General features: G+C 43.6%; 2 protein-coding genes across 3 annotated transcripts in view; both read right to left on the reverse strand.

The window, feature by feature from the left end:
- Positions 1-16,554, reverse strand: part of LOC143958170 (mannose-binding protein C-like) — a 586,186-nt gene that overhangs the window by 98,835 nt on the left and 470,797 nt on the right. The gene's annotated exons all lie outside the window — the stretch shown is intronic.
- LOC143958188 (mannose-binding protein C-like) overlaps positions 15,917-16,554 on the reverse strand; it is a 36,498-nt gene continuing 35,860 nt past the window's right edge. For both annotated transcript variants that reach the window (XM_077467658.1, XM_077467659.1), the window contains exon 5: positions 15,917-16,381. In XM_077467658.1, the coding sequence (XP_077323784.1) occupies positions 15,990-16,381 (392 nt within the window). In that variant the 3' untranslated portion in view covers positions 15,917-15,989. The remainder of the gene's footprint in view (positions 16,382-16,554) is intronic.

Raw genomic sequence — 16,554 nt, forward strand, 5'->3', positions numbered from 1 at the left:
AACACGAAGAGTGAGGGGAAGGAAGTTCCCGCCCGCCCTACAATTTAGAGGATATGGTGGGGGTATGCAGCAACACAGGTGTGGGTTGCGGCAATTGGCAGGGCGCAAGATCCTTTTTGGGTCAGATGAGCACAGCAAAAGGCATGATGTAGGGACTCGTCTGAGGGACGGCTCCCAGTTGGTATATGGGTACCTGATAGTCGTCTCCGATTTGTGGATTCCACAACTGGAGGCCAAAAAGTGACTAGCAGGTACAGTTATGGTTATGCCTATGGGGAACCTTGCACTTCATTTTGTGTAAAACTGTATATATATATATATATATATATATATATATATATATATATATATATATATATATATATATATATATATATATATATATATATATATATATATTAAAAGGTTTATTTTGTTAATTATTATGTTAATTATTTTATATTTGGGTAATAAAAATTTACCCCATATCAGTGTTGTGTGGTCATTAGTGAGGACTGGGGGGGGGGGGGGTAATGGGATAGCAGGCACAAGCCATAGCTAATGTCATAGTCATGAAAGGCAATCAGTGCACACAAATATATACTACAAAAGACTTGCAAGCTGAACACCACAACGGCAAATCACAAATCCCCAAACATGAATACAAAACAATAAAAAGGTGCAGAGCAATAAATAAAGTTCATAAGCTGATTGAAATGCGGGATGATATTTTAGATAAACACCCAGTGATAGATGCACTCTTGAACTAAATCATCTCAGTGACAGGTCCTCCACCATAAGAAATGGATACTCTTACCAGGTGTGTTGGACCACTGAATGAACAAATGTTCAGAAGTGCAAGTTGCCACATATGGGGTGAAGATGGTACTCCAATCCAGCGAAATGACAACCAGGAATCAATCATACAGATGGCTAAAATGCCGGTATACAAGAAAATGTAAAGCATAAATCCCTTGTAAGAAGCGGCAGTGTGAATGCTAAAAACAGCGGTATGAAAACCGCACACTGAGTTCAGATGGATCACAGGTGACGACCATAGACAGTAACTCCTCCGTACGCACGTTACGCCTAGAACTCCCTTCGTCAGCAGTGGGTGGAGCTACCACATCACTCGCCATTTAATATTATTTTAAAGGTTTTAATTGTAGTTTTACAGAAACACTCGCCATTTAATATATAGTAGCCTAGTGTTCGTGGATAGCATCATGAATGCAAGGAATGCCGTGACCGGAAATCCGGGAAACTGACTTATCCATTAGCACAAACAGATACCAAATCCTATGGGGACACCAGTGGGCTTGTAAACAACGCAATGTAAACATCACATACTTAAAATAACTCAATTGATGAATATAAAATATAAAATATTTGCCAGATCAATACAAAGTGATGAATAATCTAAATACCTAGAAATGGCTAAGAAACATAAAATATATTTTTATAAAATACATTATAAAACATTATGAAACTGGACGAAAAACCTGCAAACATCTGAAAAATATATAGAAATAAAAAAAATATGAAGAACACAAATGCTGCATCAAATGGCAGGGGGAACTTTCTTATGACCTACTTGTCTGAGATAAAGCAATTGAGGTCAAAGTCGATGGAACCAACATGCGCATCTCGTGGATCCAGAAGGATTCACGCCGACTAAGTTGACGAATATATCTCCCTAACTGCTCGCTGGCTGGTGGCTGCTCCCTCCTCTGAGGCGACTCACCTGCTCTTTTTCATTGATCAGTTTGCCACAATGCCAACGGGGAATGATGGCGGCAGCTCAAATAAGGAGGCGGGATGGGACTCCAGAAACAGCCTGTGATCACAGACAGGACAGGCCAGGCCCGCCGCAGTTTATTACCCCATTCACCCAATCACTGGGCACCAGCTGAGATTAAACATGGCTGCCGGATCGCAGGGGACACAGAAAATAGTAATTTGGAGGATTGAGGCAAAGTGACACACAATGGTGTGGGATTTCGCCCCCCCATATTTTGTGCCCGGGGGGGCCATAGCACCCCCTGCCCCCCCATGCTATGCTACTGGTAGAGTATATTATCTAATACTACATATCCTTTTGTATTTACAGTTTATTTATGTACCCAACTCCTGATGAATGGCATATAGCCATGAAACGCGTCGATTTTCCATGGGGTGCTCAGTCAAGTCTGGCTCATTACCTATTCACTGTCCCATATATACATTTTATTCATTCTAAATTCATTGGGTACTATAACTGTAAATGTGTATGTGTATCTTTTTTTTGTTTTTACAGCAGCTCTGTTGCATATGGTGTACCAATGTCTGTTTGTATTAGGAAATATCTTGTATTAAATCTACAATTAATCATGCTCAGGATTGATATTATTCATCTTATTGCCAAATGCTGTTTCTATGACACGTGTACATATTTGTATTTATACCATTTTATCACTATTCATTACTTCTCATGTGCTACCAAACTGACATATATGTATCCATTATGTTCATGCCATGTGTGCATGTATATATATATATATATATATATATATATAAAGATACTTTTTACTTATTTCATACTATTGTCACTAAAAAATAATGTTTACTAACCACTCTGCCTCCACAAGACAATTGCCTCATTCAAAGTCCCATATTCCTTTCTTATTTACCTGAATCAGGAGGTAATTTAAAGTCCTAAAATACCCCCTCTCATTTATGTACAATGACAGTTAGTATTCCATATCACTTATCTAGTCTTTCAGATGGACATTACAGTGGGCCCCTTTATTGGTTTATATAAAAAGTAAGGCCCAGAGCATTACCTGCAAGGTAATTTAGTGCAGGGCCAGCATGCCAGGGGTTAACGGGGCTTATAGTGAGGAAGGGGGTGGCGCTGTTTCTGGGGATGAAAGTAAAGAGCGGAGGGGGGAGGAGCCGGCATCTAGTTAGTTAGAACGGAAGAGGAGGCACCATTAACACGAGGAGTGAGGGGAAGGAAGTTCCCTCCTGCCCACCCTACAATTTAGAGGATAGGGTGGGGGTATGCAGCAACACAGGTGGTGGGTTGCGGCAATTGGCGGGGAGCAAGATCCTTTTTTGGGTCAGATGGGCACAGCAAAAGGCATGGTGTAGGGACTCGTCTGAGGGACAGCTCCCAGTTGGTATATGGGTACCTGATAGTCGTCTCCGAGTTGAGGATTCCACAACTGGAAGCCAAAAAGTAACTAGCAGGTACAGTTATGGTTATGCCTATGGGGAACCTTGCACTTCATTTTGTGTAAAACTGGATATATATTAAAAAGGTTTATTTTGTTAATTATTATGTTAATTATTTTATATATGGTTAATAAAAATGTACCCCATATCAGTGTCGTGTGGCCATTAGTAAGGAGTGGGGGGGGGGGGGGGTAATGGGATAGCAGGCACAAGCCATAGCTAATGTCATAGTCATGAAAGGCAATCAGCGCATACAAATATATACTACAAAAGACTTGCAAGCTGAACACCACAAAGGCAAATCACAAATCCCCAAACATGAATACAAAACAATAAAAAGGTGCAGAGCAATAAATAAAGTTCATAAGCTGATTAAAATGCAGGATGAAATTTTAGAAAAGCACCTGGTGATAGATGCAGTCTTGAACTAAATCATCTCAGTGACAGGTCCTCCACCATAAGAAATGGATACTCTTACCAGGTGTGTTGGACCACTGAATGAACAAATGTTCAGAAGTGCAAGTTCCCACACATGGGGTGAAGATGGTACTCCAATCCAGCGAAATGACAACCAGGAATCAATCATACAGATTAAAGGATAAAAAAAGAAGGAATGATCTCAGTGCAGACTGTATAGATCGTAATTTATTCCAAAAATATAGTGGCTAAAATGCCGGTATGCAAGAAACTGTAAAGCATAAATCCTTTGTAAGAAGCGGCAGTGTGAATGCTAAAAACAGCAGTATGAAAACCGCACACTGAGTTCAGATGGATCACAGGTGACGACCATAGACAGTAACTCCTCCGTACGCACGTTACGCCTAGAACTCACTTCGTCAGCAGTGGGTGGAGCTACCACATCACTCGCCATTTAATATATAGTAGCCCAGTGTTCATGGATAGCATCATGAGTGCAAGGAATGCCGTGACCGGAAATCCGGGAAACTGACTTATCCATTAGCACAAACAGATACCAAATCCTATGGGGACACCAGTGGGCTTGTAAACAACACAATGTAAACATCACATACTAAAAATCACTCAATTGATGAATATAAAATATAACATATTTGCCAGATCAATACAAAGTGATGAATAATCTAAATACATAGAAATGGCTAAGAAACATACAATATATTTTTTATAAAATACATTATAAAACATTATGAAAATGGACGAAAAACCCGCAACCATCTGAAAAATATATAGAAATAAAAAAAAAATATATAAAAAAAAATATGAAGAACACATATGCTGTATCAAATGGCAGGGGGAACTTTCTTATGACCTACTTGTCTGAGATAAAGCAATTGAGGTCAAAGTCGACGTTCAACCCTCCTGGAACCGACACGCACATTCCCTCCTTTCCAATGCTGGTTAAACCTTGCAAAGCCCCAAAATTGGGTGATTGCAGCTGTCTTTTGTCAGTGTAGGGACAGGACGCTGTGTGGAGCAGGGACAGTCAGTTTAATCACTAGCTAGCTATTACTATTAGGTCCACAAAGGTCCTTGTAAGGACTGGTATAGGTGTACAGTATATAGGGTTGTGGTGCACTGCTGCAGACTGCTGCCCGATTCTGCAGCTGTCTTTTGTCAGTGTAGGGACTGAGGGACAGTCTGCAAATCACTAGCTACTAGGTCCACAAAGGTCCTTTTAAGGTCTGGTATAGGTGTACTATTTGGTGTGCAGTATATAGGTGTGTAATACACGTATAAAATACTTGCACATATAGAAAGCATAGTATAGTGCATTACCACTGTGCAGCATTGTGACTGCTGAGCGGTTCAGCAGTGATACTACAAAGAGTGACAAACGCAATAAAAAAAAAGTATTATAACTGGTGTGATAGACCAGTGGCCCCCAAAAATGACAGATTGAAGCAGGGTGTTATATACCTTCTTCCACATACATACTGCACTTCCCTAGAGACTTTTGTCACAGGGTCATTTAAAAAATGACAGGCAGAGGTAGGGCAGGAGCAACAGCCTTGAGCCAAAGTGGAAAATTGCAGAAGGTGCGTGCGATTACGTCAAAGGACGCACCAGACTTAGTTGAGTGGCTCGCTCAGCCTTACTCTTCTGCACCCTCCTCATCCTCTCGATCTGCACCCTCTTCTTCACCCTCTGCTGTGTGCACCCCCAATGACACTACCACCAACACCACCAAAACCACAATATACCTTCCGCTTGAGTCACAGGAATTATTTTCCGATCCATATCAAGACATTTCCGATGCACAGCCACTCTTGGCATTGGATCAGGAAGAGGAGGTAGCAACAACCGCCACTCAGCAGTCTGACGACAGTACCCAGATCAGCCCGAGGAGGAGGTTGGTCCCCAGTGTTGCTGCCTACTCCAAGATCTCTAATTGTATTGGTGGGGAAGATGACGTTGATGATGACATGTCTAGTGATGTCACGTGGGTGCCCACAAGAGAGGAAGAGGAGGGGAGTTCAGAGGGAGATATGGACCAGCAGATAGGGAGGAGAAGCCGGAAGAACTTACATTGCACAGGAGGGACAAAGCAGACTGTTAATGTATCAGGAGCGAGGCATCAACCATGTCTGGTCACATCTGGCACTCCCAGGACGCCGGTACATGGCTCTGCAGTGTGGGCTTTTTTAACGTGTCCGCTACTGACAATAGTATTGCCATCTGCAATCTTTGCAGTCAATGCATAAGTCACGGTAAGCCCAACACTCACCTAGGGACAACCTCCTTAAGAAGGCACATGAGCTGCCATCACCAAGCCGAGTGGGAGCAACGGAACACACAAAGCCACACTCCAGGCTCTCACCGTCCAGCCTCATCTTCTACTTCTCCTTCTTCTTTCTCCTCACAATTGTCCTCCACTCCACCTTCCATCATGCCATCCTCACGTTTTTCTGCAAAAAGGCAGGCTTCCGTGGGCCAAATGTTCGAGCGTAAAAAAAATGATGACGCCGGATAACCCTCTTGCCAACGGTTGATGGCTGGCTTGTCAGAACTGATAGCCCGCCAACTACTGCCATATAAACTGGTGGACTCGGAGGCCTTTCGAAAATTTGTGGCCATTGGAACACCACAATGGAAGGTCCCAAGAAGGAAGTATTTCTCACAGAAGGGCATCCCAGAGCTATATGGCCATGTTCAGCAGCAAGTGTATCTATGGCACACAGTGTCAGTGCCAAGATGAATGGATGGCATTATACTGTAAGTCAAGTAAATCTCCATAGGTAAATAGATACATTCCAAACTGGGTAGACACAGAATACATTATATGTGAAATGACCAATAGGAGCCCATTCTGGGCTAAGAATATATATATTTTTTTCACAACCCTGCCTCTCATCCCCTTCTAACTCATCCAACTAGACATGTTCCACCTTCTCTTGTTAAGCCAGATATACTCACCTAAGATCCCCATCCAGGTTCATCACCACTGCCGGTCCCAAATGACTGCAAATCCAGTGTAATGGAGTCATAGATCACTGATCCCCTACTATCCACCTGTGGTGATTTTATCCTTTTCTAGGTCCTGGGAGAAGTCCACCACTGGACATCCAATAGGAAGTGTTCATGTCATTAAGGCACCGGAGGACCAAAATGGGAAGGCAATACATGGATCTTGGCGACAAATTATTCTATAATTTCTTCTGATTATAGAATCCCCTATTACCACCAACTGTCTAGGCCTACCTGCACTCCCTTCACCACCCCCACTAGAAGGGCTGCTCTCCCAGCTGTTAGGGGGAGCAGTGACATCTAGGGCTGCCATGAGCAGCTCATACAGGGCGCAGGGGCACCACCCCCCTGATCCATGTGCCCAACCCCTAATCTACATGTAGGGTACCAGATGCATGGATTTAAATGTTTTTGTTTAACCACTTCAGCCCCGGACCATTTTGCTGGTCAAAGACCAGACCACTTTTTGCAAATCAGCACGGCGTCTCTTTAACTGACAATTGTGCGGTCATGCGACGTGGCTCCCAAACAAAATTGACGTCCTTTTTTCCCCACAAATAGAGCTTTCTTTTGGTGGTATTTGATCAGGCGTTAAGTGTTCCTAGGGGTGTGTTACTAACTGTGGGGGGCTGGGCTTTCATTTAGTGAACACTGATCTTTGCTCCAATCACATGGAGCAGAGATCAGCACTAGTTGTTAGGCAGAATGGGGAAATGCTGTTTACAACACCATTGCGTGCGCCGGTCGGGAACCGGTTAAGCACATGATTACAGCCTAAAGCTAAATTGGCTTCAAAAATGGTGGGCTGCAAAAAGGGGTGATGGCCTGATTGGTCACAAGTCCTAGGTCCTGTTTGGCCGGGAGGAGAAGCAACTGCCAGGACTCAGGAGACATGAGGAGGAAGCTGCCAAAGCTGCGACCTGGATGGGGTAAGTGCGGGGCTGGCGGGGACCTGGTGGGCAAGCAAAGCAGGGATCGATTGAGCGATAGGGGAGTGGTGATAGTGGCTGGATGGAGGCTGGGGGCCACCCCCCCCCCCAAGAAAATTGAGCACCAGCCGCCACTGGACATGAAAATATACAATAAAGCAAGTGTTACTCCAGGAGTAGTTTTTACATTTATTTTGTGGAAATTCTTGTTCAAAATTTGGCAAGCCAAGGCAAATTTCATTGAAGTCTATGAGTAGGTAAATCTTGGTGTTAAATTCTGGCAATTTTTAGGGCTAATAATCAAAACTACTGCAATGATAGGCATTCCAAGGGGGACATATCCAAAGCAAGAACTTTTTTTTTAAACTAAAATACAGTGTAACAGTCCTTCACTTGTTCTATAATCTCCTATTGTATATCTTCACTCAATGTCACTTTTCACTTTCACGTGATATATATTACATTTAGGAGAGACAAAAAAGACAACATAGGAGGTGCGCATGCAACATGGCTGGTGCATTACCAATGGCAATTTTATGAATAATAAAATCCATAAAAAGTGGGTACTCGCAAAACACAACTTTCAATTGAGCCATAAAAATCACAGGCTGTATGCACATGTGCAGCACCATACCACAGGGTAAAGCTGACAAGTTTCAGGGGCGCACCCCCTTCCTCAGAGCTCAAGACACCACTGAGCCTGTGCCCTCCACATCAGTCCAGCGTACCTCTGCCACCTCACTCTCTGTGACAGAATGGTGTCCCGCCATGCATGAAGTGTAAACCTCATGCCTGCACTTGTTAACTCCTTCCTAGTCTGTGATCAGACTAAGGCTACTAGACATAATTCTACTTCGGTTCCAGTTGCTATGGAGACTGACCGCTGGGGAGAGAGGACCCATTACCTGCACTAGGTACCACACTTTACATCTGGCTTCAATGTACCTTGTGCTAGTTTTTGGTTACCCATAGCAACTGCATTCTTTCTCCTTATCTTCTTAGGTTAACCTTTGTAGTAGTGTTGCTTCCTACCCTATGTGTGCTTTGCTGACCCAAGTTCTTTCCATATGCCAGAACCAACATGCACTCATTTGAATAACTTCAAACCAGGCTCAGAACAGTGGTTGCATCTTTTTTTTACAAGTCTTTAGCATACAGTTCAACGTGAACAACGCCAATAACCTGACCCTAGCCTTTACAGGTGATGGTCCATTGTTGGCATTCCCCAGGTTACCGGTTCCTCAGATTGACTGCACAACAATCACAGCATTCTCTATCTTGATTAGGCTGAAGCTCTGAAGTCCTGGGAACCCAGCCTTTGCCCTTTTTATACCACAGGTGGGTTGGCTGGATCCAAAAAGTCTGGGAACAGCAGAACACAAATTAACTCTTTCACTCTGAGCCTGGGCCAGCCACTGACTGAACTAGCATACCTGTAGGCAACCCTTGTTAGAGAGTACCTTCAGTTGTACTGGTTCTGGAGTATCCCAAGGCACACCCTTCCCCCATTAACGTTCTTCAAACAATAACCCCCCCCCCCACAAAAAAATAAAAATAAATTCTGCCTGGTTATTGTGTGGAGAGACTGAAAACTGCTGTGTGCCTGGCTGATGTGCACCCAATAGGGAATAGAACCTGGGACAAACAGTGAGACTGGCTTGGGATCTGCGCTACATACTTACAGTATCTCACAAAAGTGAGCACACCCCCCACATTTTTGTAAATATTTTATTATATCTTTTCATGTGACAACACTGAAGAAATGACACTTTGCTACAATGTAAAGTAGTGAGTGTACAGCTTGTATAACAGTGTAAATTTTCTGTCGCCCTAAAATAACTCAACACAGCCATTAATGTCTAAACCTCTGGCAACAAAAGTGAGTACACCCCTAAGTGAAAATGTCCAAACTGGGCCCAAAGTGTCAATATTTTGTGTGGCCACCATTATTTTCCAGCACTGCCTTAACCCTCTTGGGCATGGAGTTCACTAGAGCTTCACAGGTTGCCACTGGAGTCCTCTTCCACTCCTGCATGACGACATCACAGAGCTGTTAGAGACCTTGCGCTTCTCCATCTTCCATTTGAGGATGCCCCACAAAGGCTCAATAGGGTTTAGGTGTGCAGACATGTTTGGTTAGTCCATCCCCTTTACCCTCAGCTTCTTTAGCAAGGCAGTGGTCATCTTGGAGGTGTGTTTGGGATTGTTATCATATTGGAATACTGCCCTGCGGCCCAGTCTCCGAAGGGAGGGGTTCATGCTCTGCTTTAGTGTGTCAAACTACATGTTGGCATTCTTGGTTCCCTCAATGAACTGTAGCTCCTCAGTGTCGGCAGCACTCATGTAGCCACAGACCATGACACTCCCACCACCATCCTTGACTGTAGGTAAGACACACTTGTCTTTGTACTCCTCACCTGGTTGCCGTGACACACGCTTGACACCATCTGATCCAAATACATTTGTCTTGGTCTCATCAGACCACAGGACATGGTTCCAGTAATCCATGTCCTTAGCCCTTGTACACACGGTCGGACATTCTGACAACCAAATCCGTTGGATTTTGTCTGATGGATTTTGACCGAAACTGTTGCATACACACGGTCAGACAAAGTTGTCGGACAATCCGATTGTTCAGAACGTGGTGACGTTATATCACTATGATGGGACTACGTTCAGGCTAGTAGCCAATAGCTTTGGTCTAGGAATTTGATCTGAGCATGCGTGGCACTTTGTCCGATCGGAATCATGTTGTCGGAAAATTTTATAGACCAGCTCTAAAACTTTGTTGGTCGGATATTCCGACAGAAACAGTCCAATGGAGCCCACACATGGTCGGATTATCTGACAACACAGTCCGATCGGACATTTTCCGTCAGAATGTCTGACCGTGTGTACAAGGGCTTAGTCTGCTTGTCTTCAGCAAACTGCAGGCTTTCTTGTGCTTCATCTTTAAATGAGGCTTCCTTCTGGGACGACAGCCATGCAGACCAATTTGATGCAGTATGTGGCGTATGGTCTGAGCACTGACAGGCTAACCCCCCCCCCCCCCACCCCTTCAACCTCTGCAGCAATGCTGGCAGCACTCATACGTCTATTTCCCAAAGACAACCGCTGAGCACATGCACTTAACTTCTTTGGTCACCCATGGCAAGGCCTGTTCTGAGTGGAACCTGTCCTGTTAAACCACTGTATGGTCTTGGCCACTGTGCTGCAGCTCAGTTTCAGGGCCTTGGCAATCTTCTTATAGCCTAGGCCATCTTTATGTAGAGCAACAATTCTTTTTTTCAGATCCTCAGAGAGTTCTTTGCCCTGAGATGTCATGTTGAAATTCCAGTGACCAGTATGAGAAAGTGAGATTGATAACACCAAATTTAACACATCTGCTCCTCATTCACACCTGAGACACTAATGAGTCACATGGCACCGAAGAGGGAAAATGGCTAATTGGGCCCAATTTAAATATTTTTAATTGGGGGTGTACTCACTTTTATTGCCAGCGGTTTAGAAAATAATGTCTGTGTGTTGAGTTATTTTGAGGGGACAGCTAATTTACACTGTTATACAAGCTGTACACTCAGTGTTTTCACATGAAAAGATATAATAAAATATTTACAAAAATGTGAGGAGTGTACTCATTTTGTGAGATACTCAGGGCAGGACTTACCATTCAGCTTGACGGCTCAAGCCTATGGGCCCCGCTGAGATACATAGCCGAGTTTCCCCGGCTAGGCTCCGCTTACAGTCCCGCCCAGTCCCGCCCTATGATGGGCATAACACAGGGACTGGGCGTGACTGTGCGCCGAGCCGAGTACACTCGGCTCCGCTTGGGACCGCGAGAGGACCCTAGAGCCACTGTAAGGACATATTCAGGAAAGCCGCGATGACGTCACTCCCGGGCATGCGCAAGGGAGCCGAGACGCACGGCATTGCGTGGCATCTTCGTCATTGACGATGTCACGCTCAGTGCGCCTGCGCGCCACTGTCTACGGCGCATGCGCCGTAGACAGCGGTGCCTGTCTTCGGGAAAATATCTCCTAAACTGTATAGGTTTGGGAGATATTTCTTGGACCTACAGGTAAGCCTTAATCTAGGCTTACCTGTAGGTCAAAGTGGTTTGTAAGGGTTTACAACCACTTTAAAGTTAGTATATAGTGAAATACATTACTTACAACTCTGTCTGACTACTTAGATGTTGAATTTTAACCACTTCAGCTCCGGACCAATAAACACCTTAAGGACCAGAGGTCTTTTTGCAATTTCGCACTGCGCTGCTTTAACTGGTAATTGCGCGGTCATGCAATATTGCACCCAAACGAAATTTGCGTCCTTTTCTTCCCACAAATAGAGCTTTCTTTTGATGGTATTTGAGTGCCTCTGCGATTTTTTTTTTTTGCGATATAAATGGAAAAAGAGCAAAAATTTTGAAAAAAAAAGATATTTTCTTCTTTTTGTTATAAGAAAAATCGAATAAACTAAATTTTAGTCATACATTGAGGGCAAAATTTATTCAGCCACATGTCTTTAGTAAAAAAAATGTCAATAAGTGTATATTTTTTGGTTTGCGCAAAAGTTATAGCGTCTACAAACTAGAGTACATTTTCTGGAATTTACACAGCTTTTAATTTATGACTGCCGATCTCATTTCTTGAGGTGCTAAAATGGCAGGGCAGTACAAATCCCCCCCAAATGACCCCATTTTGGAAAGTAGACACCCCAAGGAAATTGCTGATGGGTATGTTGAGCCCATTGAATATTTATTTTTTTTGTCCTAAGGGATTGAATAATGACAAAAAAAAAGTTGTCACTAAATGATATATTGCTCACACATGCCATGGTTATATGTGGAATTGCACCCCAAAATATATTCCGCTACTTCTCCCGAGTATGGGGATACCACATGTGTGGGACTTTTTGGGAGTCTAGTCGCGCACGGCACCCCGAAAACCAATCACCACCTTCAGGATTTCTAAGGGTGCAAATTTTTGATTTAACTCCTCACTACCTATCACAGTTTCGAAGGCCATAAAATGCCAAAATAGCACAAAACCCCCCAAAATGACCCCATTTTGGAAAGTAGACACCCCAAGCTATTTACTGAGAGGCATTCTGAGTCCATGGAAAATTTTATATTTTGCCACAAGTTGCGGGAATATTACAAACTTTTTTTTTTTTGCACAAAGTTGTCACTAAATGATATATTGCTCACACATGCTATGGGCATATGTGAAATGACACCCCAAAATACATTCTGCTGCTTCTCCCGAGTATGGGGATACCACATGTGTGGGACTTTTTGGGAGTCTACTCGCGCACGGCACCCCGAAAACCAATCACCACCTTCAGGATTTCTAAGGGTGCAAATTTTTGATTTAACTCCTCACTACCTATCACAGTTTCGAAGGCCATAAAATGCCAAAATAGCACAAAACCCCCCCAAATGACCCCATTTTGGAAAGTAGACACCCCAAGCTATTTACTGAGAGGCATGTTGAGTCCATGGAATATTTTATATTTTGCCAAAAGTTGCGGGAATATTACAAACTTTTTTTTTTTTGGACAAAGTTGTCACTAAATGATATATTGCTCACACATGCTATGGGCAGAAGTCAAATTACACCCCAAAATAAATTCTGCTGCTTCTCCCGAGTACGGGGATACCACATGTGGGGGACTTTTTAGGAGCCTAGCCACGTACGGGACCCCGAAAACCAAGCACTGCCTTCCGGGTTTAAATATAAAATGCTACCAAAAAACCTGTTAGCGATGGCAGGGATCAGGCCTGACTCTGCGATCGCTGCAGTTATGTGTTTAGTGTTTTGTAAGTGACAGTGATCGATCGATACTGCACTTGGGTGGGCTGGGCAGAGGGGCAAAACGCAGGTGCTAGCAGGTATCTGGGCTGATCCCGCTAACAATGCGTTTTTTTGGAACCCTAAACTGCTGGGGACGCTAGTATAGATCTGATCAGATCAGATATTGATCTGTTCAGATTCTATAGCACCACGGGAGGTGTATGCTTTGCGTGTGGGTGTTAGCGGTACTGGCACTAACCTAGCGCTGCCTGGGGCGACGCAGACCCTGACCCTAAAACCTAATTGATATCACCCGCCGGGTGATCAGGGGGTTAAACCTTTATTGGGTAATAAATGGTGGGTGCCCTGATGCTATAAAAAACAAACTAACCAGAGTCACCCGTAACACTTATACGGTGATCAGTGGTGAAAGGGTTAACTAGGGGCAATCAGGGGGTTAACATTTTTATTAGGTAGTATATGGGGGTCCCTGGCGCTATATAAAAACCTGACGGGGAACCTAAATAACTAACTGGCTAACCAGTGTCACCAGTGACACTTATACTGTGATCGCTGGTGAAAGGGGGTGAAAGGGTTAACTAGCAGCAATCAGGGGGTTAAAACCATTATTGGGTAGTATATCGGGGTACCTAGCGCTATAAAAACCTGGCGGTGAACCTAAAAAAATAACTAGCTACCTAGCGACACTAGCGACACTGATGCAGCGTTCAGAAAAATTATTGCTTAGTGACACTGGCAAAAGGGGGTGAAAGGGTTAACTAGCGGAAATCAGGGGGTTAAAACCATTATTGGGTAGTATATCGGGGTACCTAGCGCTATAAAAACCTGGCGGTGAACCTAAAAAAATAACTAGCTACCTAGCGACTGTAGCGACACTAATGCAGCGATCAGAAAAACGATCGCTTAGTGACACTGGCAAAAGGGGGTGAAAGGGTTAACTAGCGGCAATCAGGGGGTTAAAACCATTATTGGGTAGTATATCGGGGTACCTAGCGATATAAAAACCTGGCGGTGAACCTAAAAAAATAACTAGCTACCTAGCGACACATGCAGCGATCAGAAAAATGATCGCTTAGTGACACTGGCAAAAGGGGGTGAAAGGGTTAACTCTAGGGGCAATCAGGGGGTTAAATATTTATTGGGGGGTGATAGGGGGCTACCCTGGACCTAACACTAACTGTCCTGACAGTTTTTACTGTCACAACTGACACTGAATGCATTGATCAGTAAAGAAATGATCAATGCAATCAGTGACACTGTGACTGGGGGGGGGCGGGGGGGGATCGGGGGGGGTTTGTGTGCCTGTGTGTACCTACATGTCAGTGTAGTGTTGGTGCACACTTACTATTAGTCTTCTCCTCGTAGTCCGGTCAAAAAGACCGCCCCGAGGAGAATGACATCACTTCCTCCCCACTGTGTATTGTTTACACAGGAAGAGGAAGCTTCTCATTGGCCAGGAGCGATCCAGAGGGGGTGGCCGAAAACCAACGGCCATCCCCTCATCACGGAGCGCTCCCGGAGGGAAACGGACCGTCGTATCCAGCGGGAGGGGGTCCGATCGGACCCCCCACCCGCTGGAAGGCATTCACGTACATCTACGTGATTGTGCCTGCCTGTGCCATTGTGCTGACGTACATTGGCAATACGGCGGTCCTGAAGTGGTTAAAAGCAGCAAACTTCTGTCAGATTAGCATACCTGTGAGATGGGTTGCCGCTGCTTTTAAAGTTCAAGATCTAAGTAGTCAGACGGAGTTCTAAGTCCTGTATTTCACTATATAAACTGACTTTACTGTTATAAATACGTGTAAAATGCAAAACTCCGGTGGGTGTAACAACATGTCCGCTTTACCCCTTCTTAGTGTATCCTTCCTGTGGACGAGTGTGGGGTGTAGCAAGATGGCGGCAACGGAACACCACTTCCGTATCAAGACTGCAGTGACAAGGCTGCAAATGACACTGGACAAGGCTTCAGACGCATGGGCAAGGCTGCAGATGGACACTGAAAAGGCTGCATTTAAATGTAAGTTTTTTCCTTAAAAAAAGAAACTTCCCTCCTAAAAGTTTTTTTCCCTTAAAATTCCCTCCTAAACTTGGGGTACGTGTTATACACCGGTCCCCACCACCCTAAGTCCTGCCCTGGAGATACTGTATGCCTGTACATACTGTCGTTAGGTAAATGCAATTTAGTTCTGTTAATTACTGCCAGTCAGAATACTGAAGGTGTTTAACACTATCTCTCAGAGTAACATTATGGTCTTATTGATTGTATAACTGCACTTGTTAATTGTTTCTTTTTTAGGCTATATATGGCCTAATAAATCCTTTGAAATGCCTCAAGGTGTGTCAGTAAGTGCTGGGTTACTGAAATGTGTCATCTTCATGCGTGCAGAGAAATCGCAAAACAATTCAGTGAATCTTCCAGGAGTCGTGCTACATACATTTTGATTTGTAAAAATCTGTGTATGGAAACTCTGAACATAAGTGGCTTTTCTTTTCATTATTTTTATACAATTTCTTTAGAAAATGAACATGTAGAATTCAAGTTTTTTATTTATTTATGGATATACAGCAAGAATAAAATGTAACATGCTGTCACAGCTTTAGTTTACTGAAACTCACAGATAACTAGGTATTTAGCACTACATGGGATGTCATTCCAATAACCATTGGCCCACATTTCCACACAGTCTTCATTGTACATGTAGTCATCTGGCTGTAGTCCGCCCCAGTTGGTAAAAATAACCTTTTCACCTGTTAAGTACGTGAATTTTCCTTCTACTTGTGAATCTGTTACACCTAGGAATGCTGGAATTGACCCTCCCTTAGTGTTGATTATCTCTAGTATTGCACTATTTTCTTCCGCATTTCTTGGAGTAGCCAAACTTCCTCCAACTCCTTTACATATATTTTGGGCATCGTTTTGGTTTTCTTTCCGGCCATTAGTCACAAATACTTTACCACCAACTTCTTTGGCACCAACTTCAAGAAACAGCATAACTGAAAAAAATAAATAAAATTAATTAAATGCATGACAGATATGGGAATCTAGACATTTGTAGAATAAAACTTGCTTTAGAAACCATCAGATGTAGTGTACCCATAAACAAAGACGTGTAATGACATGTGACTATATACACCCTCCAATAGCTTGACTAAGATATACCCCCACA

Source organism: Lithobates pipiens, unplaced genomic scaffold (assembly GCF_037356315.1).
Source record: "Lithobates pipiens isolate NorthernLeopardFrog02 unplaced genomic scaffold, aLitPip1_a1.2 Scaffold_59, whole genome shotgun sequence".
NCBI classification, from domain to species: domain Eukaryota; kingdom Metazoa; phylum Chordata; class Amphibia; order Anura; family Ranidae; genus Lithobates; species Lithobates pipiens.